The 27,686-nt window shown below is 43.0% G+C and overlaps 2 protein-coding genes across 3 annotated transcripts; both read left to right on the top strand.

Annotated features, from left to right (window-relative positions):
• The first annotated feature begins 849 nt into the window (after positions 1-849).
• Positions 850-8,207, top strand: NFATC2IP (nuclear factor of activated T cells 2 interacting protein). 2 transcript variants are annotated; one of them, XM_020792754.3, is made up of 8 exons: positions 850-1,490; positions 1,611-1,730; positions 3,520-3,659; positions 3,750-3,815; positions 4,959-5,148; positions 5,762-5,906; positions 7,072-7,169; positions 7,248-8,207. In XM_020792754.3, exons 1-8 carry the CDS (start codon positions 1,479-1,481, stop codon positions 7,404-7,406), a joined length of 930 nt encoding a protein of 309 aa, XP_020648413.3. In that variant the 5' UTR covers positions 850-1,478; the 3' UTR covers positions 7,407-8,207. The 2 variants fall into 2 exon arrangements, with proteins under 2 accessions (XP_020648413.3, XP_020648412.3); XM_020792753.3 differs by having other exon boundaries at positions 3,747-3,815.
• Positions 8,208-10,573: 2,366 nt separating this feature from the next.
• Positions 10,574-21,869, top strand: SPNS1 (SPNS lysolipid transporter 1, lysophospholipid). Its single transcript, XM_020792818.3, has 13 exons — positions 10,574-10,709; positions 11,273-11,515; positions 11,713-11,778; positions 11,895-12,031; positions 12,530-12,681; positions 14,173-14,239; positions 14,431-14,573; positions 16,263-16,421; positions 16,750-16,939; positions 17,368-17,433; positions 18,384-18,482; positions 20,538-20,709; positions 21,589-21,869. The coding sequence occupies exons 2-13, from the start codon at positions 11,299-11,301 to the stop codon at positions 21,681-21,683; spliced, it is 1,563 nt and encodes a 520-aa protein (XP_020648477.3). The 5' UTR covers positions 10,574-10,709; positions 11,273-11,298; the 3' UTR covers positions 21,684-21,869.
• The last annotated feature ends 5,817 nt before the right edge of the window (positions 21,870-27,686 follow it).

The raw sequence follows: 27,686 nt of genomic DNA, 5'->3' as shown, positions 1-27,686 counted from the left end.
CAAAATCCTCAGTCTGCGATATGTTTCCATGCACACTCATACCCTGACCTGCTTTGATATCCTCCGACAATTTCCTAAGGAGATAGTAGTGCTTGTTCAAAAAATAAAATACAGTATTGAAGACTGGGGTGGATTATGGGCTGAAAGAGAACTGCTTGGGTCTAGTGGTGGACATCTGCCACAGAATGGTTGAGAAGGATGTTGCTGTATTTGTGCAGAGAACAAACACACATACAAAGAAAAAACAACAACCACCAAAGCATGCTGCTTATATACCACCTCATAGCGCTTCAAGCACTCTCTGGGTGGTTTTCAAGTTAATTATACAGGCTACACATTGCCCCCTTCCCTAACAAGATGGGTACTTGTTTTACCAACTTCAGAAGGATGGAAGGCTAAAGTGGGTTACCTGGGTTTGAACTCCAGGTCATGAGGACAGTTGTGGCTACAGTACAACAGTTTAACCACTTGCACCACTGGGTGACTGAGAGAAAATTTAATTAGAAAACAGCTTCCAGGTCGGTTGGTATATCTTCCGGACAGGGATACACTATCCCAATCTGAGAGTAAGCAATTACTATTAAACGTGTATTGGTCACACTGTCCAGTCCCTCCCCTTTTAAAACTACTGTAGTCTTTATTGAAGATTAGTAAGAAGTAGTACATGGAGGAGGTTTGAGTTTTTAAAAACCAGCAGTAGTTGCTAGGTTTTATTTCCAAAGAAGCGTTTACTTATAAATGAATCTGAGTTATAAAATTTCCTAATTAGGAACAGCGGTTGTGTCTTCTTTTTTTAAATCAGGAAAAGGCTGTGTGGCCCCAAAACAATACAAATGCAGGAGCAGTTTATTAAACGAATAAAAAGAAATAGTGTCACAACCCGGCCCACACTCTCCTTCTCCTACCGATGGATGGATGGATGGATAGCAAAATCTACCAAAAATCCAAACATCTCACAAAATATGAAGTCCATGGAAATTTACATTTAATCTGTAAGGTGCACCTATGCGGCTTCATTGTTTTTTGCCACAACAGTTTAATGTCTACGTTTCTGGAAAAATATGTATGGAAACAATCTCTCCATGGACAAAATAGCATAAAAACTATTTCCCACAACAAAATTAATAGAATAAAAAGAGAATTAAATTAAAACAAGAATATTTTCCCAGAATGGCAGATAAGGTGTCCTCGTAAAAATGACAGTCTTAAGCTTTCGTGGACATTTCTCCCAAAACGTGGACTACAGGCTTATTGCCGAATATCGCGTGCCGCACGATTCGTCGCTGTTCTTTAACAATGACGAAAATCTGGACAGGAAAAAAAAACTACAACCCCCAGTGTTCCTAGCGCGCACGACGTAAGAAGGCGGTGTTTTCTCGCCTCGATGTCCGCTGAAGGGAAAGGCGTCCAATCAGGTCGGGGGAGGGGGGAGCGACCCGACTATCGAAAGCAATGCCAAGATCCTGCGTGCTGCGGCCATGGCGGAGACGGTAAATACGAGCGGGGAAAGGGAAGTGTTCGCGGGGTGAGGGAATTTGTAGCATGGTTTATGTCCTCCTCCTCCTCCTCCTCCCCCGCCTTTATTTTCTGCCTTGCCCTCCTCGCTTCAGGCGGACTCGCGCTCCAGCAGCGACTCGGAGCAGGAAGGAACCCCAAAGAAGCCTCTCCTCAAGCGCCGCCGGATCTTCACGGATAGCGCTGTCTCGGCGGTCCCTGTGTACTCCAACAAGGTGCGTCCCCAGGAGGCGTGAGTGCACAGAGCGGGACCCTCCCTCACCCTTTATTTCCCCTCAGACTCTAGCTGGGGTCGTATAAGGAGCTTCTGCCGCCTTTTTCCTTCTCCAGGCGAGCAGCCTCTCATTCCCTCGCGTGGCAGGACAGAGGCGAACACAGGAGCCTTTAGTGGCCCGGTCAGAGAGCTTAGCTGGGCTCTCTTTACACCTTCTTTCTCCCCGAAGTGACAAAGAAGGCACACGTTCACTTTCTTTGCCGTTCTCCCTCAGGTGAAGATCGGAGAAAAAAAGGGGGGGTTTCCAACTTTGGCCCTCTAGATGTTTTGCCCATCAACACCACTGGCCCTGTTGGCTAGGGCTTATGGGTGCTGAAGTTTTTTTAAAAAAAATCTAAACTGCAAAAGATGAGAACTATATAAAAATTTGGGAGTTGGTGAAGAGGCAGCTGATCCCGAAAAGTGAACCAGCTGGGATGCCTGTTCTTGAAGGCAGGCTGGTGGCAAAGCAAGGGGTTGCAATTTGAAACAAAAGTTTAAAGATGTCAGAAAAGGGGGAGGCTGATACCTCAACGCTTTTATTTTGCACCATTTGCCTTTTCCCCAACACAACATTTTATTCTGTCTGTGCTTGATGAAGGAATATTATCTTGTTTATAACTTTTAGTTATCCAATGAAGGTGTAATTTAGTTTTAGTTTGCTGCCTTGATGTGTAAAAAATCAGTCCATAGTATCTGATTGTGTAGTCTCTTTTTTGCTAAATTACTAACTTTTCCACTTGTTCTGAAGGAAATTAAGAAAGTCCTGCTTCGTACAGTATTTTTTATGACTCTGAATGAGTAGGGATGGAAGTCTGGTTAAATACTGAAGGCACAATCACACACAATATTCATGAAAAGGAGAAATGGGAGATATCTAAAGAAATCAGTTAGATTTATAAGTGTTCTCTGATTAGCTTAAACTGATTGCTTTTCTCCAAGATAGCTCAGTCCCTACCGTTGTCTTCCACCAGAGTCTGAACTTCCCGCCCATCCACCTTGTAGTCAAAAGGAAATCTCTTCTGAGGAGAGAACCTTTCATCCATAACCCTCTCTACTCAGGATGCTGAGTAGAGATCCTTCCCAGAACATTTTTTTTTTTTGGATTCCTATATCACAGCATATCACAGGGAATCTCAGTGAGTTGGGTACCTGGATACAAAGCTTAGGAATTCAATTTCCTACAAGAAGAGTTAGCCTGTGTGATCCTGGGTTATCTGCACAGTCTCAGAGAACAATCAGAAGAAGGAAATAGTAAACCACCTCTGAATATTTTGTACTTAGAAAACCCTGGAAGGTGCTGTCATGAGTCAGAATCAACTTGACAGTATGTAATTATTTAACTGAGCCTATTACAGGGGACAGACATACTGGGTACTACTTATTCCAAAGCATCTTTGTTGTATGGATTTCTAAGGATATCTCATAATTTATGGTTCCATTATTAATTGCCTTTGTTCCACAGTCCTGACATGTTCTTATATTTCAAAGTTTGCTTTTAGGAACATTCTTTCCCTCTTGGTGCAAAAAGATTCAGTGCTGCAGAGGCCCCTAGAGTCCTAGCACACACTTTCATTGTAACTAATCTGCATTTTTTTTTAAAAAAATAGAATAATTAACTGCTACAAATTCGTAACAGTTACTTTTTATCTGCCGAAGTGATTAGTCCAGCTTTTTTCTTCCTTACTATCTCAGGGTCCTGAGGTTTTGTTTTGCTTTTCCTCTCCTGCTTCTTTGACTCATATCTACAGGTTCAGAACAGTCTCCAGCTGTTCCCTGAGTCTCTGAAACTGCCGATTGAAGTCCCAGAGCTGCCCTCCGAGTTCCAAGTACTTGGTGTATCAGATGAAGAGGGGGACACTCCAGCAAAGCAAGTGGAGCAAGAAACAAGGTCTGGTTTTTTTCTCTTCCTCATCTGCTCAAGCCAAATGGTCTGGAGTCCCCAGTCAAACCATGCCTATATCTATTCTCTCTTCAGCAGATATCAAGATCAATCACCTTCACCTCCACCTCCACCACGGCCAAGGAGAAACTGCCGTAGAGCCAGGTAGGCTGTGATTCAATGGTTGGTGTGTGGGTTCAAATGGATTGCAGCAGCAGAAGGGAAGAGATGCAGCATCCTATCAAAATCATTAGAGAGAATTAGGCCTCTTTGCAATATGGCTCTTGTCAAGCAACACTGATAGGCTGACATGCGCTCCTGATTTCCCTTTCACTGCACTGGGAAAACCTGGAAAATAGTGTGCATATAGGGTTTGGATGTTCAAAAGCATCGAAAAGTATTATATTCCCTTGCTTTAACAGGCATGTGCTGAAATCGCATAAACCAGGGATTCATGTGAATAGGTTTTTTCAAACCACTTTTTTTGCAATTGGCTTGCATTTCTTGCAGAGTTACAATATTGTGCATAGTGGAGCCTTAGATCTTCTGGGATGGATGCAAGAATTGGTTTTTTGGGTGATGATTAAGGTGAGAATGCCCCAGTCCATTCTTTGCTTTTGACAGTAAAGCTGAGTGAAAGAGAAACATGCTCTGTTATATCTACCAAGTTTGCAAAACTATATGCCAGGGATGGTGAATATGTTCATTGTTGGACTGCAGTTCCCGTCACCATTGACTGTGCTTGCTTGTACTGAGCTTCCTATGAGAGGAAGTTCCATAGTTTAGGTGCAACAATAGAAATGGCCCTTGTGTCTTCATGAAATGTACCTGTGACGGTAATGGAACTGAAATAAAGGCCTCCCCCAATAAATTTTAAAGGGACAGGCTCATAAAAGAAGATACAGTCTTTTAGATAACTTGGACCCAGGCTATTTACTTATTTAAATAAATTTATATTCCACTCATCTAGAACATGTCTACTCTGGGTAGTTTACATATAACAAAAAAATATAAACTCGGGTGAAATCCAAATTAAATTTAGGTGCTACTGGTCAAAACCACTACACAGAATTACATATAGAAACAGACTGAGAGCCAGTAGAGCTATTGTAATAGAGGAGTAATGTGATCCCTGTAATATACAGTACTCCGTTTAACAAGCTGAACCCACTGAAATTTCAGAACAGTAGAATTTTGGCCAATGTGCATTAGCTTTCTGTTCTTACTTTACTTTACTTTATTTAGATTTATACCCTGCCCCTCTAGACAAAGCCTACTCTTTTGTCTCTATTCTTTTCTTCTCCTCAGAATCCTTGATCAGACACTCAAGAATTTGGCCTCCTCTCTCTCAGCTGCCAAAAAGAGTTTGCACGATGAGGGGACAGGGGCAGACAGTGATGACGTGATTCTGATTGATACACCTGAGCCTGCCAAGTCCCGGGAGTTGGTACTGAAAATCCGGTGTCGGACAGACCTTTACAGAATCTCAGTTCAGATGGTACAATGCCTTAGTGCTTGCTTCTTAGCTATGAGAGAAGCTTGTTAGATCCTATTCACCTCCTTTTCCTGCCACCACTAAGAATTGCCTCTTCCCTTTCTATTCCAATCACTCCTTTCTTGTATTCTCACTATAGATTAGCTCTTCATTCAATGCCCCTCTAGACTTTAGTATATGTACATGCCTCATGTGACTGTTCACTTTGTTGTGCTGTTAAAACATTTCCCAAGTAGCCGCAGTTTCTTTACCTGCAGCCCAGTGCAAAACTATACTGTATATGTATGTGTGAGTCCCATAGGTAACATGGGATATATATTTATTTGTTAAAATTATATCTTTCTTCCTGACAAACAGTTTCAAATGTGGCTGACTGTAACTGAAACATTTTAACTGTAACACTTTTAAGGGTATTTGTTGATCTGTGAAAGCTTGGGAAGAAATAGGATGGGGATGTTGATAGAAAGCATCCATTCTCCAATCTTTGATGTTACTGCTGCAGCAGCAACAAAAATAAACACTAATCTACAGTAAATGTTGCCATTTGGTTGCAGGGAGTGAGATTTTCCCACCATACAGCATTTTTTCTAACCGCTCTTAATTTCACACCCCAAAGACAGACCCCCTTCAGAGAGTGGTTGAACACATGGCACACACGCTGAAGGTTCACCCAAACAGAATATTACTACTTCTTCGGGATCGAGAACTGGCAGCTGATGCCACACCTGGGGGCCTAGGTTTAGGTGTGGCCGATATAATTGGTAAGTTACTGTGGGGCTTGTTATATCTACAGTGCTCTTCACTCTCTCAAGTTGTTTTATATTCATTTATATATATGTACTTTATATCTCTCCTGGTTTCCTTTCAACAATGGGACGTAAGGTGGCATACAGTTAGATAAACAAACAGAGTTAAAATGTAAAGACCAGAATCTTCTTGCTTTTTACCATGGGCAGAAGCAAAATTATGGAAGGTACCATAGGTGATTGATGAAGCAATAGTCACATGTTGATTCTATGCCTGTTTATGTACCTGGCACATGTTTGACACCTCACCAATTCATACGCTCTGAAGAGAAACCAATTCATGATGGCAGGTTCTGTGGTTTTGCTTCTTCATGTGGTAGGAAGCAATAGTGGCCAAAATGAATTAAAAGATTAAAAAACCCAAAAATAAACCAGTAGTATCAATCCATTTAAAAGGTCTTTCCCCTGCAAGGGTAGTCAATTGCCAAATACTCATCTGAATAGAACAGTGTTTGCTTGCCAATGGAAAAATAAGGGAGTAAAGCAGCAAGGCTTTCTTGATAAAAGAGTATCACAGTCTGTCTGGGAGGAGACAGTAATCATACATTTGCTGCCATATTGTCTTCAGTATTGGTAATATGATGTTCTTTTCTCCCAATCAGCAGCCTCCTTCCTAAATCCTGTTCTTATAGAATGAGAGCCAGTATGTGGCCTGATGGTTTAGAGTAGCCTCTCAATGTGGTGCTCTTTGGAAGGCTAAACCCTGGAAATCCCATCATTTCCAGCCATTTAGACCAATGACTCAGACTGCTGCTTAGTTAGGCTGCTCATAAGGCAACCCTGGGCCAGTATCTACCACTCAGCTAAATCTCTGTCTTACATTATAGATATCTAGGTGTAACAAAAAAACTAAATCCAAACTACCGTGGCACCTTTAAGAGTAATGAATGTATTTCAATGTGAATTTTCATTAATCCACTTCTTTGGATATGCGTAATTCACAAGAGCTCAAACTGAAATAAATAAAGATGACTCAATACTTCTGGTTTTCTTTTCTTTTTGTTATATAGGCTAAATGGTTACTTCTCAGAAAAGTTTTGAGAGTGACGTGTTAGGGAACTACTATGTGTGCTTGTTTGGAGAAAAGATGAAGTATGAATTTTCTCTCATAAACTTCTAGATTGTGTAGTAGAAACAACCAGCAGAGATGTTACAAAACTGCGACTTCGAGTGCAAGGGAAAGACAAAAACTCACAGATGGAGATCACTGTCCAGAAGGTAAGAGGACTATGTGTTTGGTGAAAATATTCCTGGATTCTTTGGGGAAGGGTACTGAAGCTGCCCTCTTTCTTGCAGGAGGAGCCATTCCAAATAATGATGAATCGCTATCGTCAAGCTCAAGGCCTTGGCCGACGCAAACTCATCTTCCATTTTGATGGACAGCAGCTGGTGGAAACCTGGACCCCTGAAGACTTAGGGATGGAGTCTGGTGATGTCATTGAAGTGTGGAGCTAAAAGCCCTTCAGTCTCTTTGAAGAGGGGTTTCCTACTTGGACAGACTTCCACTTCTTACCTTCATTACAGCTAATGTGTGATACTAAGTGGAATAATCTAACTTTTCTTAAAACAAATATGAGACAACCAATACATTTTTTACCTATTTCAGGACAAAAGGCAATACTCTATCCTCATTTCATTTTCTTTCCCTATACGCATTGTTCGTAAAACTTAATAAAGTCCAGTAATTTATCTCACTCTGTACATGGGAAGAAATTCAGCTCCCAGTAGTGACAGATGTTAAATGATCAGAACACCATTTGCTTTGTTCAAACAGTAGTTCCATTTGTCTTTTTTAAAAACTTCCTGTTTATTCTGAGTTTCTGTGTCTTTGACCACATTAGCCAAGGAAGCTGATAGCGTGGCACCATGCATTATCTAGAAAGTGGGAAATATCTTAGTCAGTGTAACGTTCCTCTAAACCTTTATTAGTGGTATAAGTGGAGGATCCCAGTTGCCTATCTTTGATCAAAGAAGGGAGAGAGAATGTGTTGTTTTCTATATATACTGTTAGACTGCAACTTCCTACTCACCACAGCCAATGTGAAGAATGCTAGGAATGTGGAAGCCTACAGAAACTGGAGGGTGCACTTTGTCTACCTTTGAGAATAAAAGCCAAACGTCTTACATTTTTACCTGAGGTAATTTTCCTACCTTTTTGGATATCTTGTTTACCCTTACTATTTATTAGCTTTGTAACTTTGTTTCCATTTTGACTAGAATTCCAAAAAGAAATTAAAAACAAAAATTAGAACCACAGGAATGTGTTTTCTCTGCCTGTGTTTTCTCTGCCTGCCTGCCTGCCTATCCCCCCATGCCAGATTCCTTCTAGAACAAGGATAGAGAATCTCTTGAGGCCAATACCAAAGGGTAGGCCAAACATACTAGTAATTTTAGTTTAAAGCTCATGCTATTAGCTAAGCCTTCAGAAAGGCATTTCAGCCTTTTACAATGGAAAATAAACAGCAAAAGCTGGGAAAATCATCAGATGACGATATCATGTGGTAACTTCAAAGAACTAGAATTGACCCCAAGACGTATGGTTCCTCATCCTTGCTACTGGACAACATATACTAGAGGGTATGGTTGTGGAAAAGATCCACTCTAGCAGAAAGGGACAACAGATGTTGTTATTCACTTGCCAACTGCTGTTTTGTTTCTTGTGCTCAAAGTCTTTCATGTGATAGGCAAGGGCTTCATTCAATTTCTAGAGGCATTTGTCCCCTTGAACTAAATGAGGCCTTGTTTAAATAGTTTAGTGCCATTTTGAGTGCCAGTCTTAGTAGACCTGAAAAAGCATCACTCAGAGTTGGGCAAGACTCAGTTGGAGCCAAGAAATCAGAAGACTGGTACTTGGAAGAGCAGCCGTGAAGGAACTAGAAAAGATCAAATGTAAGGATGATTCACTGGAAACCAAGACCAAGATCATCCACACTCTTGCATTTCTTACCATGTATGGCTGTGAAAGCTGGGCAGTTAAGACAGTAAAACATTGATTCGTTTGAAATGTGCTGCAGGAGAGTTTTGTGGATGCAGTGGACCCTCTACTTATGCAATTAATCCATATTGGAACGGTGGCTGTAGGTCGAAAAGTCTAGGTCGAGTCTCCATTGACCTACAATGCATTGAAAACTGATTAATCTGTAACCAGCCGTTTTTGTTCCATTTTGGTTTTTTTCTGGTCTGTAGGTCAATTCTCTGGCTGCAAGTCGAACCTAAGTTTTGCAACCAGAGAAGTCTGTAACTTGAAAAGTCTGTAAGTTGAGCCGTCTGTAAATCGAGGGTCCACTGTACTCTGGATTGCCAGAAAGATAAACAAGTGAATTCTAGATCAAATCAAGCCTGAACTACCTCCAGAGGCAAAAATGTTAAAATGGGCTGTCCTACTTTGGGCATTTCACGAGAAGATGGGATTCTCTGGAAAAGACAATAATGTTCAGAAAGGTGGATGACATCAGGATGAGAGAAAGACCAAATACAGGATGGACTTGACTCCACCAAGGAAGCCACAGGTTTGAGTTTACAAGAGCTAAGCAAGCGCCCTTGAGAACAGGACACTTTGGAGAGCACTCATGCACAGGGTCACTGTGAATTGAAGGCCACCAATCGCACATAACAGCAACAAAAGACAAACTTGGGGAGGATCTTACACCGGTGGGAGAGACAGCCACGCTACAAACATTGCTAAGTGTCTTTAGGGTCTGTACGTGACCAGTTTATGCCCCATCACCCAAAATTAAGAGCCTCGTGGCGCAGTGGTTAAAACGCTGTACTGCAGCTAAAACTGCTCACGACCTGGGGTTCAAATCCCAGGTAGCCGGCTCAAGGTTGACTCAGCCTTCCATCCTTCCGAGGTCGGTAAAATGAGTACTCAGCTTGCTGGTGGGGGGCAATGTGTAGCCTGTATAATTAAAGTGTAAACCGAGTACTCAGCTTGCTGGGGGGGGGGGCAATGTGTAGCCTGTATAATTAAATTATAAACCGCCCAGAGAGTGCTTGTAGCGCTATGGGGCGGTATATAAGTCCAAAAAAAAAAAAAAATGCTGCTCACCAGACACCCATGTAGATAGGAAGAAAATACCTATTGTGGGGGGAAAAATAGGGCACACCAGCCCTTCCCGCCACTTCCATGATTATGAAGGGGAGGCATACCTCAGAAAGTTGCCCAGGTGAGGTTGTAGTCGCCGGGTTTGATATGGCTAGGAATGACTGCAATGGTCACAGTGTTGACGTGTGCAGAGGAGGCCTTCAGATTTGAGAAAGGAGTATCGGTTGTTGTGGCGATAGTGAAGGTAACAATAGTAAATGGACCGCAAATGTGTCGCTTTGATGTGGCGGACCGGCTTGATAACGGCAGGTACCAGCAGCCCTACCCTGGTCACCATGACAACTAGGGGCTCCAGCTGATCGCCCGACGCCAGGCCAAAAACGGCGGCGCGGGGGGTGGGAGCAAGAAAAAGCGAAGTTCAGGCGCCAGCCAATGACAACCAACCTGTCCTCTTCCTTCTGAGAGGAAAGATTTCACTGGCTCTTCTGAGGCCCAGGGCGGAGTGACGTGAGAGAGAACGCGATGTGGATTGGTCGGGCGGCTGGCTCTGTCGTCACAGTACTCCAGGTCGCCACGCCAGTGAAGGACATGGCGGAGGGTCACGTGATTAAACAAGGGCTTTGTTATAAAAAAAAGGAGCGTGAGCGTGTGTACTCGTGATCTCGCCGGGCTGCGCCGTGCAGGAGGGACGGGACGGGACCGGACGCCGGCGGGTATGTTGAACTGGGGGGGGGGGTGCCGACCGGAGGGGGAAGCGGAAGCGGAGGGCTACTGCCCTCTGGGACGGGGTCATGTCGGGACTCGCATTATGGGGCAGCTGAATCAGGAGGTGTTTTTGGAGTTGCCTGTTAACCACAGCCCAGCCTTCAGCCCTTGGTCGCTGTTAGGTGGTGGAAGTCTGTGGAGAAATGGGCCTCGCTCCTCCAGTTCAGTCCTTCGCTTGGAGAAATCGGCTTCTCTCCCCATCGTGCATTTCCAACGTCTTTCCTTTGCGTTTATTTCTGAGTGGGGATGTCAATATCCCCTCGTATCTGAAGACTTCAGACTGCAGAGTGGAGTCAGTCCAATTCACTTTTAACCAGTTTAAAGAGCTAAAAACAGTATACTATGAGGAGAGGAGCGTGTCTTGTGTCTGTATTGTGTTGTGTTTGCCTGTTTCTCCCCTCACCCTGGCTAGATGTCTAGGCCATTTTCATCCCATGCATTCACTACAGAGGCACTCCCACCGCTTAACCATTTCCTGTCGTTACTGACGTTGCCCTCTCCTTCCTTTTAGCCAGGGGACTGTTTTTGTCCCCAGCCATGGCATCCCCACGGCAACCCTATGTGGATACGGCTCCAATCCTGACCCAGGCAGATGACACCGAAGATGAGGAAAAGGAAGGGCTTCAGTCAGGACCCGGAGGAGTAGGAGATATAGAGGTCCTTACAGGCATCTCCTCTTTGCATGCTGGATTTATCGTGGGGGTCTTGTTCTTCATTAACTTGCTGAACTACATGGATCGCTTCACCGTGGCCGGTAAGGACAGTGTCATGCCTTGGAGTGATCAACTAAATCAAGTCTCTTTTCCCCCACTTGAGTGTGATTTGGGGGCGGGGTGTGGAGGTGTAGTTTTGAGGCAGAATAATGTTGAGCTCCCTTACCATCCCTAGACCTATTGGTTATGGATGTGATTGTTTGACCAAGAGGTAACTCTTCTATGTCTTCTACATCAGGTGTTCTTCCTGACATTGAGACTTTTTTTAGTATTGATGACAGCAAATCAGGACTCCTACAAACAGGTGAGGAGCAAAGTGATGGTGTCTAGTCTTTTCTTACCGTGCTTCTCCCAGTTTTAATTATTCCAAATAATGTGTACCATTGTGGCTTTTCTCTCTCCCCCCCCCCCCCTTGGCAGTTTTTATTAGCAGCTATATGGTCCTGGCTCCAATTTTTGGTTACCTGGGTGATCGCTATAATCGTAAATATTTGATGTGTGTCGGGATCTTCTTCTGGTCATGTGTGACGTTGGCAAGCAGCTACATCCCCAGACAGGTATTGTGAGTCAGTTCTGTACACCTGTTTTTTCCTTTCCCTCACACCTCTGGGCAAGAGTTGTTTCCGGATGTGCTGAAAACTTCAGAATTGGTCTGAAGGTGCTCTTTGCCAATCTAATTCCAGAAGAAGTTCTGAAATCCGTATCAGTTGTGACCCTTAGCTGTGTACTGTAAACTTTTATTAAGTCTACAGAAGTCAATAGACAATAAAAAACGTCCATGTTTGCCCTTCGATTTCCTGAAAGAGATTCACCCTTTCAGACATTCTGAGAAGAGTAGGTATTTATAAAGCATATCTGATCAAGGTTCAACTATGTTTGACTTGCGGCTTCCAATTACAAAACTGCAGTTCTGATAAGAGGTTGGGAGTGTTTTAAAGAACTCTTAGTGCTCATTAGTGACTGCAGCTCCCAGATTGGGGCAGGGGGGATGTTTCCATCTTGGAACACAGACGCATCTTAATGCTTTATCATTGTCTGTTTTCTTCCCCATTTAGTGGTTTTCACTTTTACTGCTGACCCGAGGCTTGGTGGGTGTAGGGGAGGCTAGCTACTCAACCATCGCCCCTACCATCATCGCTGACCTGTTTGTGGGTGAGCGGCGATCCCGCATGCTCAGCATCTTCTACTTTGCTATACCTGTGGGCAGGTAGGAACAGTCTGCACTCAGTATGGTGGGGTGGATTGAGTTATGGTCTCTGACTGGTGAATTTTGTCTGGAGATGCTTGTTTTAGTTGTCCTTGGGGCTTACTGTTTATTTGAATCCATTCCAATTTGGGTAAAAAGTGGTTTGTGGATTGAAACAGTGTTGGGCACTCTGGTGGATGATTTGCACTTGGGGGAGAGGCATGAAGGGTCCAACCCTGTTCATTTCCCCCTGATCTCTTAATAACTTGTGATGTAATCGCTTGTGCTGTCTTTCTGGATCTCTGGCTGGGTTAGGTTTAAGGGATATAGAAGGACAGTTTCTGATTCTACCTGACTGGTTGGTCCTCAGTGGTGCTGCTAGTGACTTCATTTGTCTCTCCTAAATTTTGGTGTGTGGGTTACTACAAAGCACCATCTTGGGCCCTGTATCTATTTAATATTTACAGGAAACTACTGGGGGGACGTCATCCAAATGTTTGGGCTTTACTGTATCTCTATGTCAGACACATTGGAGAAATATGCTGATCTGGATAGAGGGATTCAACTGGTATTGGTTGAAGTTACACTCTCTCTGATAGACTAAGTTCATAGCTGGTGGAGCCTTCTGGTTGCCGACTCTGAAAGCGCATGTAGTGGCAATTGCCAGAGTCCTTTTTACAAAGTCAAATAGAGACGACATGTGCATATCTGGACATATCCTTGTTACATTGAACCTGGATTGTTGCAATGTACCTGCAAAGGATTGCCTTTGGAGCTGGCTGGGAAACTTCAGCAAGTATAGAATGTAGCTGTTTGTGTCAAACAGTATCCTTGCATTGGTTAGGCTAGAGGTGTGTTTCATTTACATCTGTGTTGTATGAATTGTACTAGTTGTTAGTTTGTTCTCTCTCTCTTTCTCTGAGCCTAATTGAGAGTGCTGGTTTTGAGTTTTAAACCTCTAAAATGTTTGGATCTGGGTTATTGAAGGTCTGCCAGTATTCTTGTGAATCTGCCTGTGCCATAAGAAAATCTTCAGAGGCTGTACTCCCTAGACTACCACTAAGACCAGTAAAGTTGGTGAGCCTTCTTGGTGGTGGCTCCTACCTCAGAGGGCCATACTTCTGTAGTTAGTTCTTCTGGTCTTAGACTGAGTAGAGCTGCTAATTAGGGCTGCTGTGACTTTGCATTGATTTACATTTTGTTGCGTTTTTTATTATACAACTGGCTTATTTTTAAAGAATAGGTTTATAGCTGTGCATTTTTCTGTTTTATTGTAAGTCTCCTTAGTAAGATGATAGGTGTAAAAACAACTAAGAGAAACAGAGCAAATAATAATTTAATGATTTTACAAACCAATGTTATGTGACTATCAACAGCAAATAAATCTATATTCAGCGTCTCTAGAATAATTTATGACAACAGCCAATACTAAGCAAGCATTCATTGGCTCTAATAGAGATTGGAGAGCATTTCTGGATGTGAATCTGATTGCTTTCCCCTTTTCCCCTGCAGTGGACTGGGCTACATTGTGGGGTCAAAGGTGAAAGACCTGGCTGACGACTGGCATTGGGCCCTGCGAGTAAGTAGGGTGGAGGTATCCTTGCATTGGTCAGTACTTGTTATCTTATGGCTTAGGGGCTATTTCAGGAATGCCCCCTTTCACCAAGCACTAGTCCACTGCCTGCCTTCTGTCCACATGCATAAGGTTTAATCTTTCTGTCTTTAGTATCTCCCACAGTGAAATCTCTTCTGCCTTGTGCTCCTCTACAGGTAACTCCTGGTCTGGGGCTGGTGGCTTTGGTGTTGCTGTTAACCATTGTCCGTGAGCCACCTCGGGGTGCTGTGGAGTCACACTCTGACGCCCCTCTGCAATATACTTCATGGACAGCTGACCTGCGGTCCCTGAGCAGAAAGTGAGTAACAAAAGAGAAGTTTCATTGTTTCCATCTTTCTACTTTACATTGATCTTAAATAACCACCTAGCTTTGTATTTAATGCTTTAGTCAGTGCAGATATTTCTAGTAAGACATGGGTTAAAGCTGTCTTGTATTTAACAACTTACTTGGTAGCCATAGCTAGCCATGAAATTCTATGCAAGTGTGTGTATGGACTTTCAAGCAGATGCTAGTTTCTAGCAAGCAGGTTATAGTCCCTCTTCCATGGTTTCTGGACTAGCCATGGAGGAAGGTAAACCCCTTTCTCTGCAGCTGGCATAGAGATACAGACTGGTAATAGGAGAAAACACTCTGCTAGCCTGCTTACTAGAAAGCATTTTTGTTTGAATGCTGGCCATATTTCTATGTGGATGGTAGCCAGCATCAACACACAGGCTTCATAGCAGGCGAACAGTGCTTACAGCGTTATTTCCAGGACTGGAATGAAAGGCAATGCAAAAGCAAAGTGAGCTCCCTCGAGAAACCTGTGCAGCATCATTTGGTTTTTCAAAGCAGGATTTGATCACACATCCTTCCACTAGACTTCATGTCAGTTTTTTTTCCCTAGCTGCATTGAAGCCAGTCTTGGAGAACTTCCATGATAAGATGAGAAATGGAAGGCAAACAAACGTCTATGAACGTTGGCCTGTCCACACTGCCATTCTTCCCCACAAGGGGGTGCTGAGTATATTTTACAGTTTATGTTTATCACATGATCACCAACAGGCCTGTGCTTCTCACCCATGCATGGCCCAAAAGGACATACTGTCAGATTTGTTTGCAATGCAGGGAGAAGGAATCAGTTTCTCGAAAGTGGAACATTCTGGAAACTCTTGCCTGAGCTTAGGATCCTGCTGAACAGCATTCTTGGTGAATGTGCCATCAGCATTGTCCTTTACACATGTTTTGCTTATATTAAAACATTGCTTTCTTTTTGCTCTTCTTTAAACTTTCTTTGCTGCCATCTCTTCATTCTAGTTTTGCATCAGAGAAAGGAGTTTATAGACTGGTGATTGGACAGCTATTGTGAGCTGGTTCATCCTTGCAGAAATGATTCATTTGATTTCTTTCTATTTGTCTAGCAGTGGCTGTACTGGTGGCACAGCTGTAAACCTCAGGCCAAAAATCCTCTTATGTAGCTACGCCAGTGGTATAACTTTTGGAGGCAAATTGCTCCAAGTTACGAAATCACCGTAAACATTGTCAGTTGCATACTGAGTCATAGAACTCAAGGTGCAACAGATAATGTCTATGGTGATTTCTTAACCTGGAACAATTTTCCTCTAAAAGTTATGCTATTTGTGCTATGCCAACATAACTAGGTAAGAGGATTTGGGGCACTGTGTGAGACAGATCTTGAAAAAGTTACTCTTGTGTTTTCTGAAATACAGCTCCTGAAACTGCCCCCTCCCAGATGTTCATAGTCTTGTTGAGTATTCTGGCACCTGTAGTTGAGAAAGTAACATCAGTCTAGAAAGCTTCCATCTTTCCTGTAGTGATTGATCTGAAGTGCCCTTACTGAATTCCACTGCCTGTTATAAATCAGCCCGGAGAGGTTATAATTTGAACAGAGAAAAGAATATAATTGAAGGAATTGTTAAGACTATAAACGCTCACCCATGTATTCTCTTCAATCTCTTTTCTTTCTGTGCCCCTCTCACCGGCCAGTCGGAGTTTTGTGCTGTCATCCCTCGGTTTCACGGCTGTAGCCTTTGTAACAGGTTCTCTGGCTCTGTGGGCCCCTGCCTTCCTGTATCGCGCACGTGTGGCCAGTGGAAGCCTCCAGCCTTGCCCGCCAGGGAAATTTTGCACTGGTGATTCGGACAGGTGAGTTAGTCATGGGAAGGATGCTTTGGATCATGACCTCTAGCTCAGGTCTCTTTGAAAAATCTGGTTTCACCATTTCTGGCACTTTTTCTTTCTTTCTAGCATAGTGGTTGAGCTGAAGCTATTTTAGTAGCTTCTCTAATCCTGAGTCTTCCCCTGTCTTCCATAAGATATAACAATCCCTTTAGGTTTGTTGGCATCCTTCAGCCTCCCAGCTGTGGTATGGGGATAGTACTTTTGAACTACTTTATAGACTTCTTGTAAGGCTTGTCAGAAACTTTTCTCCCTTATAGGGCCGTTTAAATGCCATGTATGATTCTTTCTGCAGCCTAATCTTTGGCATAATCACTTGTGTGACTGGTGTGCTGGGTGTTACGGCCGGAGTGGAGATTTCCCGGCGCTGGCAACGCACGAACCCCCGTGCTGACCCCCTGGTTTGTGCAACTGGACTGCTTGGCTCTGCCCCGTTCCTGTTCCTCGCTGTGGTGACTGCTCAGCAGAGCATCGTCGCCACTTACGTGAGTTTGTTTTTTTCCCCTAAGTTTCTGTAGTGACTCTGGGACAATCTTCAAGTGCTGACAGCATTCTTGTAGTTGTGTCCATGGTGGAATCATCCTTTGTCCTGGGATAAAAGGGCCGCCGCATTACAACACTTCTCGTGTTGGCCAGGGACCCAGGAAGCTTACTGTACGTCCTTGGGCTGGTAACTCTTGCTCAGCCTGACCTTCTGTATGAGATTCTTTTTTTTTTATTGATGGTAAAACAGGGGAGGAGAAAGCCATACATCCCTCTTGTGTTTATTCAAGGCAAGGCAGAATATAAAAACAAGTAATAATGTAAACAAAACTGAAAGCAAAATACTTGTGAGTATTTTAATGAAAAGCAGTGTAGACACTTTCAAAAATTAAAAAAAAAACCTTCTTCTCTCCACCTCTCCTTTTTGTAGGTATTTATCTTTATTGGTGAGACCCTCCTCTCCCTCAACTGGGCTATAGTAGCTGACATGCTTCTGGTGAGACTATGGGGAAAGCAGGTGGGAGGCCAAACGGGGTCATGCACTAAGAATGTGGAATTACTAGTACGATGTTAGGATGTGGTGCAAGTGCCTGCATGGTATATGCTACCCCTAGTTTTGGTTGTTTATCCAGAACAGATACACTGGCAGACTATTCACCAAAATATCTGAGGAGTTGCACCAGTTCTGCTTCCATGGTGGTGCTACCCCTTGTGCTCTGCCAGCATAACAGATGTTCCATCCTATTGTATAGCCTCATTGTTTGTGTACCTCAAGTATAGGCTTGTACTTTTCATACTATATTGGGCCAGAAAATCTTTCATGGGCTAGACTCCCCTTATCAGATTGCATGAAATCTCCAGCTAAATTCTCTGGATTCAGACAGAGAAATGGGGTGAGGTAGGCTGTTAACGAGACCAAAAAGCCCAGCATCACTGAGGGAGCCTTATATTAAGATTAATCAGGTGAAGGCTGCACGTTTGTGGAAACAATACAAATACAGGAACAGGTGATCTCTTTAATTAACCATTAAGAATATATATATATATATATATAAAGCAAACAGCAAGCTTTTGATGATAAATCATCATCTTCAAGGCTGTGCATCAAGTTATTGTGGGTAGTCCCAAACTTGTATGCTGCTGTTAATGTCCCAGAATCACATGGCTGAATGATGATGAGGCCGGGTTTGCTTCTTGGGTGGAGATAGTGCAGTATGCAAGTTAGTTTCAAGCTCCTGTTCAGCTAGCAGTTTGGAATTTATGGCCCATCTCTTAAAACAGAGGATAGTCAGGCAGTGGGGGGGAGCACTCCCCCTTTTCTGCTTTTTTGAACTGAAAGAATTTCTTTTCAGCTAAGGGAGGAAAGATTAAGGTTGTGAAAATGCCTTGAGATCTATTCATTGTCCAGAAGAGGGCGCTGGCAAATTGACTCTGCTTTCTTTCCAGTATGTTGTCATCCCCACCCGCAGATCTACAGCAGAAGCTTTCCAGATCCTCTTATCTCATCTTTTGGGTGATGCTGGGAGCCCTTACCTCATTGGTTTGGTGAGTGCTTGGGAGGTTCATATTCTCATCTGTTTCGGCCCTCAAGCAGCTAGTCTTTCCTTTGTTGCATGCTCTTTCTCAGCATTTAGCATCGTTCTTCTTCGTGGTCTCTGTGAAATGCACACTAATGGGTTAATCTGCACTGTCCTATGTATCGCTAAAGCGATGGATTTTGATGCACAGCAACTAGTAGAATCTGAGTCAGATAAGGTTTATGAGGACATCGATGATGACCAAAACCCCCCACTCCGTATGGGGTTTATTCCATCTTTGCTCAAACTGATTAAACAATCTTGGGATAAACCATCTTCTGTGCCACAAATCTCCAGACGAGTTGAAAATTTATACAAGACTCATGGAGACAATATGGCTTTTCTATCCAAGCATCTGCTCCCAAACTCGGTCATAGTCAATGCAACTCAAAACAGAGCAAAGAATTGGTTTAACACCACACCAAATAACAAGGAAGGCAGGAAGCCCAACATCATTCATTGTCGGGTATACTTCCTAGCATCCTTCACATTACGCACTAACTGCCTTGCAGCTATGGATGCACGCCACTGTTTCTTATGGAACAAAGCAATTCCTTCTCTTCAATCGGCTCAGGGCAAATATAAATCTAGAGGCCTCGCTTTCCATCAAGAGGCCATGGCTATCACACGCCAGAGTGTATCACAGCAAGGCACATAGCCACAGCCGTTGCCCTTCGAAGACATGCTTGGCCCGCATCTCAGATGATTCTCACATACGGATTGAGGATCTACCATTTGATGGAGTTGGCCTTTTCAATGAGATCCTTGATAATCAGTCCATCCATTAGGGGAAGGCAGCCAAGCTCATTAAAACTGAGAGCTTAATAAACTATTGCAGCTTAATATGATACAAACTTTCTACCATGTTCAAGTTTTGTTGGTAAGACTGTTTTAGTGCCTGCTACTTTGTGAACTAAGATTGGATCCCATGAGAAGCAGGGCCTTTTCCTTTGCAACTACAGAGCTGTGTGATTCTCTTTCCCTGTGTGAATCTTTTCCCTTTATGTCCCTTGCTAGGCTGCTCTGAGTGGCAAATACAAATGTTTTCATCTTGCAGAAACTTCAGGAATTAATTGAAAGTATATGTTTTTCTGGCTTTTACTCTAGTAAAAAATTACTCAAAATGAATTGCACAGTCTGGCATCCTTCTGGCATTTGTGTAACGCTGTAGCTGATTGTGGCTAATTGATGAAGTACTCTTGCTTGTGTGCATTCCCTGGCACCTCATCAATAAGCAACAATTAGCAAGTTGTGTAAACCTTACACAAACACCAGCAGGATTATGACCACAAGCTTTTACTGTGTGAATTTTCAGAAATGTTACAATGCAAGTATGTGAATTAGCTTGGGAGGGTGAATTTGTGTATAGATGAACAAACTTACAACAGTGCCCTGTGCCACCAATAGTTATAAACTAACAATATTCTTTCTGGTGCAGAAAAGAAGAAAAACTGACAAGGCAGGATTTTACTATTTATGTCACTTGGTACCTGTTGTTTGAAGGGGGACGTGGTGGCACTGTGGGTAAACCACAGAAACCTCTGTGCTGCAAGGTCAGAAGACCAGCAGTCATAAGATTGAGTCTATGCAGTGGAGCGAGCTCCCATCACTTGTCCCAGTTCCTGCCAACCTAGTAGTTCAAAAGCATGTAAAAATGCAAGTAGATAAAGAGTTACCACCATGGTGGGAAGGTAAAGGCGTTCCATGTCTAGTCACGCTAGCCATGTGACCACAGAAATTGACTATAGACAAACACTAGGTCTATGGCTTGGAAATGGGGATGAACACTGCCCTCTAGACTTGGATACAACTGGACTAAATATCAAGGGCAACCTTTACCTTTACCTTACTTGTTGTTCCTCCCTGTGCAACCAGAGAAACAACACATGGCCTCCTTCCCTAAATCCAATTCGAATCACACTCCTGTTGGTTTTGCTTGCCTTGTGGGTATTTCATATCTATTTGCTGACCTTCTGGATGTTTGATAACAGTTTGCTGGCTTTTCTCTTACTCTCTGCCCCAGATCAGTGACCGAATCCAGGTCAGTCGCCCCCTGTCACACCTGTCACAGTTCAGAAGCCTTGAATATGCACTAATGGTCTGTGCCTTCGTGGGAGTTATTGGCGGTGGTTTCTTCCTAGCCACAGCTTGTTTCATCCAAGCAGACCGCAAACGTACAGAACTGTACACTCAAGGTAAAGCCCCTCGACGTTCCCACTCAGAGTTGAGATGTAAGGTTTGAGGAATCCTGCCTTAATGATGCTGGACCAAACAAGCTAAGATGGCTTTGTCATGAATTATGGGAGGGTTGGGTATTTATTTATTTATTTATTTATTTATTTTATTTCTATCCCGCCTATCTGGACATATTAGCCCACTCTAGGCGGCTTACAATAAAAGAAACAATATAATTTTAAAACATTGCACCTAAACTAAGATAGAAATCAAAGAAAGATATAAGAAAAGAAAAATCGTCAGGAGTTTTCTGTTGGGAAAGCCTGCCTATACATCAGTGTTTTTAGTTGTTTCTTAAAAATGTCCAGCGAGGGAGCCACGCGAATCTCAGGAGGTAAGTTGTTCCAGAGACGAGGAGCCACCGCCGAGAAGGCCCGATTTCTGGTCTTCTCCTTCCGGGCCTCTCTCGGCGTTAGGCTCCTCAGCCTCACCTCCTGGCTCGCACGAGTGACACGGGTATGCCTAGAATGGGAAAGTTAGTCATTTACTCTGATATAATGGAACTTCTCCTTGTCTGTTTCCTTTTGTACCTACTTAAGAGCAGCCAGTGTAGTAGTGTTTGGATAACAGGAGTGTCTTTTTTAAAGGCTGCCACATTTCCAGTAGGGTGTATGTAAGCAAGCATAGGTGCACAAGGACCTATATTGCAATGCAGGAAATCAAGAGAACTAGCTTCCCCAAGCCAGCTGGGGAAGTAGACCCTATGCACTTGGAGTTATCCAGTAGCAAGACTATGGGGATGAGATGAACCAGGAGATTCAGTTGTAACCCCCTTCCCCTGATGACTGGACAGTGCTCTTGAATTCAGACCTTGACCAGCGCCTCTTGTCTCCTTCCAGGACAGTTGCACGAATCATCGGAACGTGAAGATCGCCTTGTTGTTCCTCAGCACGGCCGATCAACCAAAGTTCCCGTTTCCAGTGTCCTAATCTGAAGTCCACCCTTGCCTCTTCTTTCCAGCCTAAGGAAGAAGACTGAACTTGTGGCCTTCCGTGTTCAGCACAGAAGAGGGAGATAAGGACTCTCTTGAATGGACCCTGGGTGGGAAAGTCTTGTAGACAGCAGGGGAAAGTCACATTTTTGATGTTGTGTGTTGGATTTTTATAAAGCACTAACTTTATCCAGAATCATGTGGTGTTTTTCGCATGGATGGGGCGGGACTGAAGAACCCCTTCCCACAAAGTCATCACTTTGTTCTATCCCCCTCCCCCCCATATCCTAAACATCAAGGCTGTGTTCATGGGGACCTAAGCAACTGCCCATCCAAGTACTGACCAGCTCCAGATGTGCTCCTGCATGGTGATTACATCTGTCTCTCTTCAGACCAGAGGAAGCATAGGGGGAAACCATTATTGGTATAATTGGCTGAACAGTTCAGTGTGGTGGAACACCTGGCTGCAGAGTTCAGTTGCTCACTGTGCCTCCTGGAAAGAAAAAAAAAAACAGTCTCTGTTGACTTAGGCAGGGTCCCAGGTTACCATCGGAAGGACTGGTAAATAATTTCTCCTTACTTTTTACCTAGAAAACTCCACAAAGTTTCTCCAAAAATCAAAATCTTCTGGTATTGGCACATAAGTTTTATTTCTCCATCTGTGTAGTGAGACAGAGTTGAAGAGTGGGATTTAATGGCTTGTGACTGTCAAAGGGTAGCATTCAGCAATGTGGCCTGAGAAAAAGAAGCTAGAATCCTTGAAAACAATTACTTTAAAATTGCCTTTAATACCTTTTGGGCAAGATATATGAAGAAGGCTTTTGGCTGTTAAGGAAAAGTGGTTTGATATTTCAGACCAACATTCCTGAGTTTAAGATATGGCTAAAATTATATGATAATACATTATTATAATTATAATAAAACACCAGGCACAGTAAATCAAAATTATAAAAACATTGACAGATACAAGTTTTAACCAAAAACCTAAGTATCTGTTAAATATCAGCGAGAAATATATGCCATATTTTTCCACGTATAAGACTCTACTTTTTCCTAAAATAATTACACTAAAAATTGAGGGGCATCTTTTATATGGAAGTAAGCTGAGGAGAGAACAAAATGGTCTGTACCTTGTCTCTGTAAACAGGCTTCCTTCAATCACAAGGCTTAGCTTCCTACAGTCACGAGTCTTATGGAACTGATGTCAGCTGATGCTGAACAAACCATTTGGAACACACCTCGTTGGAGGTGGAGCCTGTAGTCTCAGATGCAACAGCGACTCGTAATTTCCGAGCGTTCTGAGCCCAGAAGCTGAATACTCAAAGCTAAGTTTTCTTAATTTTTGGGTAAGAAAACTGGGGGAAGATCGTCTTATAAACAGGGGTATCTTATAAATAGAAAAATATGATATGCTCTTCCTAATATTGCTGTTTTCTGGCACTCTGATGGTGTGATTTCTGAGATCTGCAACTGCTTATAGTACTGTGTGAAATTTCTTGATATTGTTCTCAAACCCCAATGACGATGGGGACCACTAAAGTGTGTTTCTTCCAGAGGCAAAATGTTTTGATTGCCAGGCCTCTGTAGAGTGGTGCCTCGCATTACGATGTTAATTCGTTCCAGTGAAATCGCTGTAGAACAAAAACGTCGTAATGCGAAATAAAAAAGCCCATAGAAATGCATTAAAACCCAATTAATGCATTCCTATGGGCTTGAAACTCACCGTCCAGCGAAGATCCTCCATAGCGTGGCCATTTTCGCTGCCCGTGCAGTAAGGAATCCGGCCCAGAAAAGAGCGGGGAGACATTTTTTTTACCTGACAGCCATTTTGAAACCGCCGATCAGCTGGCCGAAAATCATCATTTTGCGAGAATTGGTTCCCAAAGCAGGGAACCTATCATCGGAAAGCGAAATTCCCCCATTGAACCCATCGTAAAGTGATCGCTTTTGCGATTGCTAAAAGTTCGTCGTAATGCGATTTCGACGTTAAACGGGGCACTCATCTTGCGAGGCACCACTGTACTTTGTTAGTTTTTCCCATTCTTTATTTTAAACTCTGGCATCACCTGGAATCGCAATGTCAGTGATCTGGTCATTTCTTTTTTCTATTACTACAATGTCTAGTGTGTTGTGTTCAAGGTGTCTATCTGTTTGGATCCGGAAATCTCACAAGATCTTGACTTCCTCGTTTCTGACACCTCTCCCTGATGTTCCCATGGGTTTTTGGAGACCAGCAAGTTATATTTTTTGCATAATGACCATTGCACAAACTTTGCCACTCTGTCATGTCTAACTTTGTAATCTGTTTGTGCAATTTTTGGACATCCACAGATGAGGTGTGACACAATTTCATCTTTTTCTTGGCAGAGTTGACATTTGCTGTTAGCACTAATTCCTTGGATCTTAACTTTCATCACGTTGGTTTGGAGTGCTTGTTCTTGTGCAGCAAAAATCAAGCCTTTGGTTTCTTTCTTAAGGGTCCCCATTTTTAGCCACGTCCATGTTGAATTATGATCACGCTTTCCATCATCATCATTATTCAAGATGGGGTTAATAATATGACAGCATATATTATTATTATCATCATCAACAACATCATTCTGGTGATATCCTTTTAGTCTTTGCAGGTTAAAAGATTTATTTCCCCACTTTTAACACTGTGTTTTCTTCTGAAGCATCCAACTGACTTGGGAAACACTGTTGGCTTAATTCCCAGGGTATAGAGGATGACTGATCTGCTAATTATTGCATCATAATGAACTATGATCTCTGTAGCTTGCTGGTCTGAATGGTCAAAGAAGAGCAGTGTCAGGAGCTGTGAACCATTTTTGGGGGGAATAGTGGAGGAATTGGGTGGTGCAGTTTGAATGTCTTTGGATCTTTAATGTAGCCCTATGTGTCTTAGCTGTACCAGGGAGGACAGAAAAGGAAAAGTACTTTGCTTGTAGTGTGTCTTGTTTAACACCTCAGCATACAAGGAAGGCTTGTGAATATCTGACTTGCAGACCAGTTTTCTAGAGCCAGCACAAGTCCTGTGTGGTTTTTCCTGAACTGTAGAGTAGTCTATTGACTAGATGGGTGGGATATAAATTCAATAAATAAAATAAATAAACTGCACCAGTTTTTACAGACAGGGAGAGGATGCATCTTTGAAAACTTCCATGCATACAGCAGAACATCAGGGTTGAAGGAAGAGTAGTCCCAATATTTCTGTTCACAAAAGTGGAAGTGGAGGGAAGAGTGTTGTGTTCCTCCTGTGCAAATATATTGAGAATGAGGGAGTGCTTTTATATTAAAAACAGTTTGAGATGTGGGAATCCTTCCTCAAGATGCTCAAAACAATTAGCAGGGAGGAAAGGAGAAAGTGGGTTTCTGGTCTTCCGCCCCCCCCCATAAAAATTAATCCCTTCCTTCATATACACGAGCAAGGCAGACTCCCCATTATACGTATCTGTTTTGACTCTGACAGCCTGCTCATTGGAAAGGTTCTGCTTTAAGGGTGTGGGGAGGATATTGAAATCTATCGCTGCTCTCCCCCTCCTGAAATGGTACGTCCAGGAAAAAGCCATACCACTTGATTCTGGTAATCATGTAATCTTACCTTCTTTTCTTACATCCTTGTTTGAACAAGGTTAGACATTTGGACATGTGTCTCTGAATTCTCAGCTCTCTCTCCTTGTGCAAAAGGTTCCTTTGGATGGCATATGTTTCTCCCCAAAGAACCTATCCTTAAACATTGCCCCTCTTCAGAATGCAAAAAAAATTCTCCCAATTAGCAATAGAGCATTTCCACAATATCCCTGAGGAAGTAGACTTGTCCACAAAAGCTCCCATTATAATATAGCAGTTAGTTTTTAAGGTGTCACAATGTTTTTGTCTTCTTCATTTTTTACTTCTATTTTGTTTTTGGCCAATTAACCTACGTAGCAATTCCTGTAAACTGTTTTTAGTTTGTCAAGATGAGGTGGGTGAGAATGTGGTTTGTCTTTTTCATAAGAACTTTCCAAAATTGGCTACATTTTTAATAAATGTTATAGAATTTGAGGTCTTTAAATATTCTTTGTGTAAGAGAAACAGAAATTAACGGATTCTCATGCTCAGGCACAGCAGTTTCAGAGCTTAGCTGTTAAAATCTGGTTTATGAATCACGAATAGTGATAAATTAGGGCTGATGCCTCTGTTTTCATTTCGTTTTTGCTCTGAACAGTGTCTCATTTGTAACATCTTCAAGGAAGCCATACACAGCATGGTACTTTCTGTGATTTGCTGAATTTGACTAGAGTGTATGGTGAAAACTTTAGGTTCTAGTCAGGTGTTGGTGTTTTACTTCCAAAACCTCATGGGGTTCTAAGACAACTTCACAGATAAAACTTGAGGTTTGAAAAAAATGTAGACAAAGCAAAACTGTCAGATTCATCTGGTTTTGATTACCACCATGACATGGAGTGAGGACTAGTCCCTTGGTGCTGCCTATACCAGCCAGTATCACCCCCTTACACATATACGCACAATGTATAGAACAGTATGAAAAGTTAGAAGGAAATGAGACAACTATCAGGAAAATGTGGAGGACTGAGAACTTGAGAGGGTGGAATTGCTCCCTGAACAGGGTTTATTGATCAAATATATTTTTGGAATAAGCTTTCCCAAGCAGACAATGTCTTAGTATTATTCCTTCAATTTACCTTTAATAATAATAGTAATTCATAGAATCATAGAATAATGAAGTTGGAAGGCCATCAAGTCCCAACTTCCTGCTCAATGCAGGATATCTGCAGGATGGTTGTCTAAATTTCTCTTGAATGCCTCCATTCTACTGCCATACTTCTCTGACAGTTAATTGCATGCTATCAGGTCAATTCTAACTTAGAGCAAACCTTTCCAGGGGTTTTTAAGTAGCGAATACACAGGTTTACCATTCCCTGGGACTGTGCAGCTTGCCCAAGGCCACACAGGCTGGCTCTACGTGCAGGAGGCACTGTGGGGAATCAAACTCCTAACCTCTGGCTCTGCAGCCAAGTACCTACACCACTGAGCTATCCAGCTGTGCATACCTTTGGCGTACAATAAACTGACCTGCTTGGCCAATGAGACCACAAATGTTACTAGTCAATAGGGTGGATTTGGAAAAAATGAATTAATCTGCTTTTGTGCAATACAATGTAAGTACATTTCTCTCATTGTTGTCGTTTAGTCGTGTCTGACTCTTCGTGACCCTATGGACCAGAGCACGCCAGGCCCTCCTGTCTTCCACTGCCTCCCAGAGTTGGGTCAAAGTCCTGTTGATAGCTTCGATGACACTGTCCAACCATCTCATCCTCTGTCTTTCCTTTCTCCTCTTGCCTTCACACTTTCCCAACATTAGGGTCTTTTCCAGGGAGTCTTCTCTTCTCATGAGATGGCCAAAGTATTGGAGCCTCAGCTTCAGGATCTGTCCTTCCAGTGAGCACTCAGGGTTGATTTCCTTCGAAATCGATAGGTTTTTTTCCTTGTAGTCCAGGGGACTCTCAAGAGTCTCCTCCAGAGTCTCCTCTCTCTCATTAGAACCACCTAAAAGACAGGGAGAAATCTTTGCCTTCCCTGTTACATTGAGACCCTTTGTATTGATTGTAAGGAAATAGCTATCTTGAATGACCAAGCATACCTTATCCAGGGAACTCTGCAGTGTGGCCTGAAGTTCCTTGATTGCCTCGACAGATGGGTAGTTACACCCGGCCTAGGGAAAGGGAAAGAAGCCCGTTGGACCTGGGAGCGGATAACTGGGGCTGACACAGGATGTGCCCCTGTTTTGGAGAAGCAGCAAAACCTCTGATGAATTCCTGAAAGCTCCTTTCATGCCTGGCTATGATCCCTCAAGTTTGTGAAGGAGGAAGCTGTCCTGTGGTGCGTTTTGTCTTTCCTCTTTCTCTTTTCCCTCCCTCTTGTCCTCCCCCCCCCCCCAATCTCACAGTCCGTGTCATATTTTAGTGCACCTGCCCTATGACTTCCTGCTGGAGGCTGTGGCGC

This window comes from Pogona vitticeps, chromosome 6 (assembly GCF_051106095.1).
Source record: "Pogona vitticeps strain Pit_001003342236 chromosome 6, PviZW2.1, whole genome shotgun sequence".
In the NCBI taxonomy this organism is placed as follows: Eukaryota; Metazoa; Chordata; class Lepidosauria; order Squamata; family Agamidae; genus Pogona; species Pogona vitticeps.
The sequence above is the reverse complement of the archived record's forward strand: the minus strand, read 5'-3'. Positions and strand labels throughout refer to the sequence as shown.

Coding starts and splice junctions, on each gene's coding strand:
- NFATC2IP (XM_020792753.3), top strand. Junction 3,660..3,746: donor CAAGTGGAGCAAGAAACAAG/GTCTGGTTTTTT, acceptor TTCTCTCTTCAG/CAGATATCAAGATCAATCAC. Junction 7,170..7,247: donor TGGAGATCACTGTCCAGAAG/GTAAGAGGACTA, acceptor TCTTTCTTGCAG/GAGGAGCCATTCCAAATAAT.
- SPNS1 (XM_020792818.3), top strand. CDS start 11,299: ATGGCATCCCCACGGCAACCCTATGTGGATACGGCTCCAATCCTGACC. Junction 14,574..16,262: donor CTGCGGTCCCTGAGCAGAAA/GTGAGTAACAAA, acceptor CTCACCGGCCAG/TCGGAGTTTTGTGCTGTCAT. Junction 16,940..17,367: donor AGAGCATCGTCGCCACTTAC/GTGAGTTTGTTT, acceptor TCCTTTTTGTAG/GTATTTATCTTTATTGGTGA.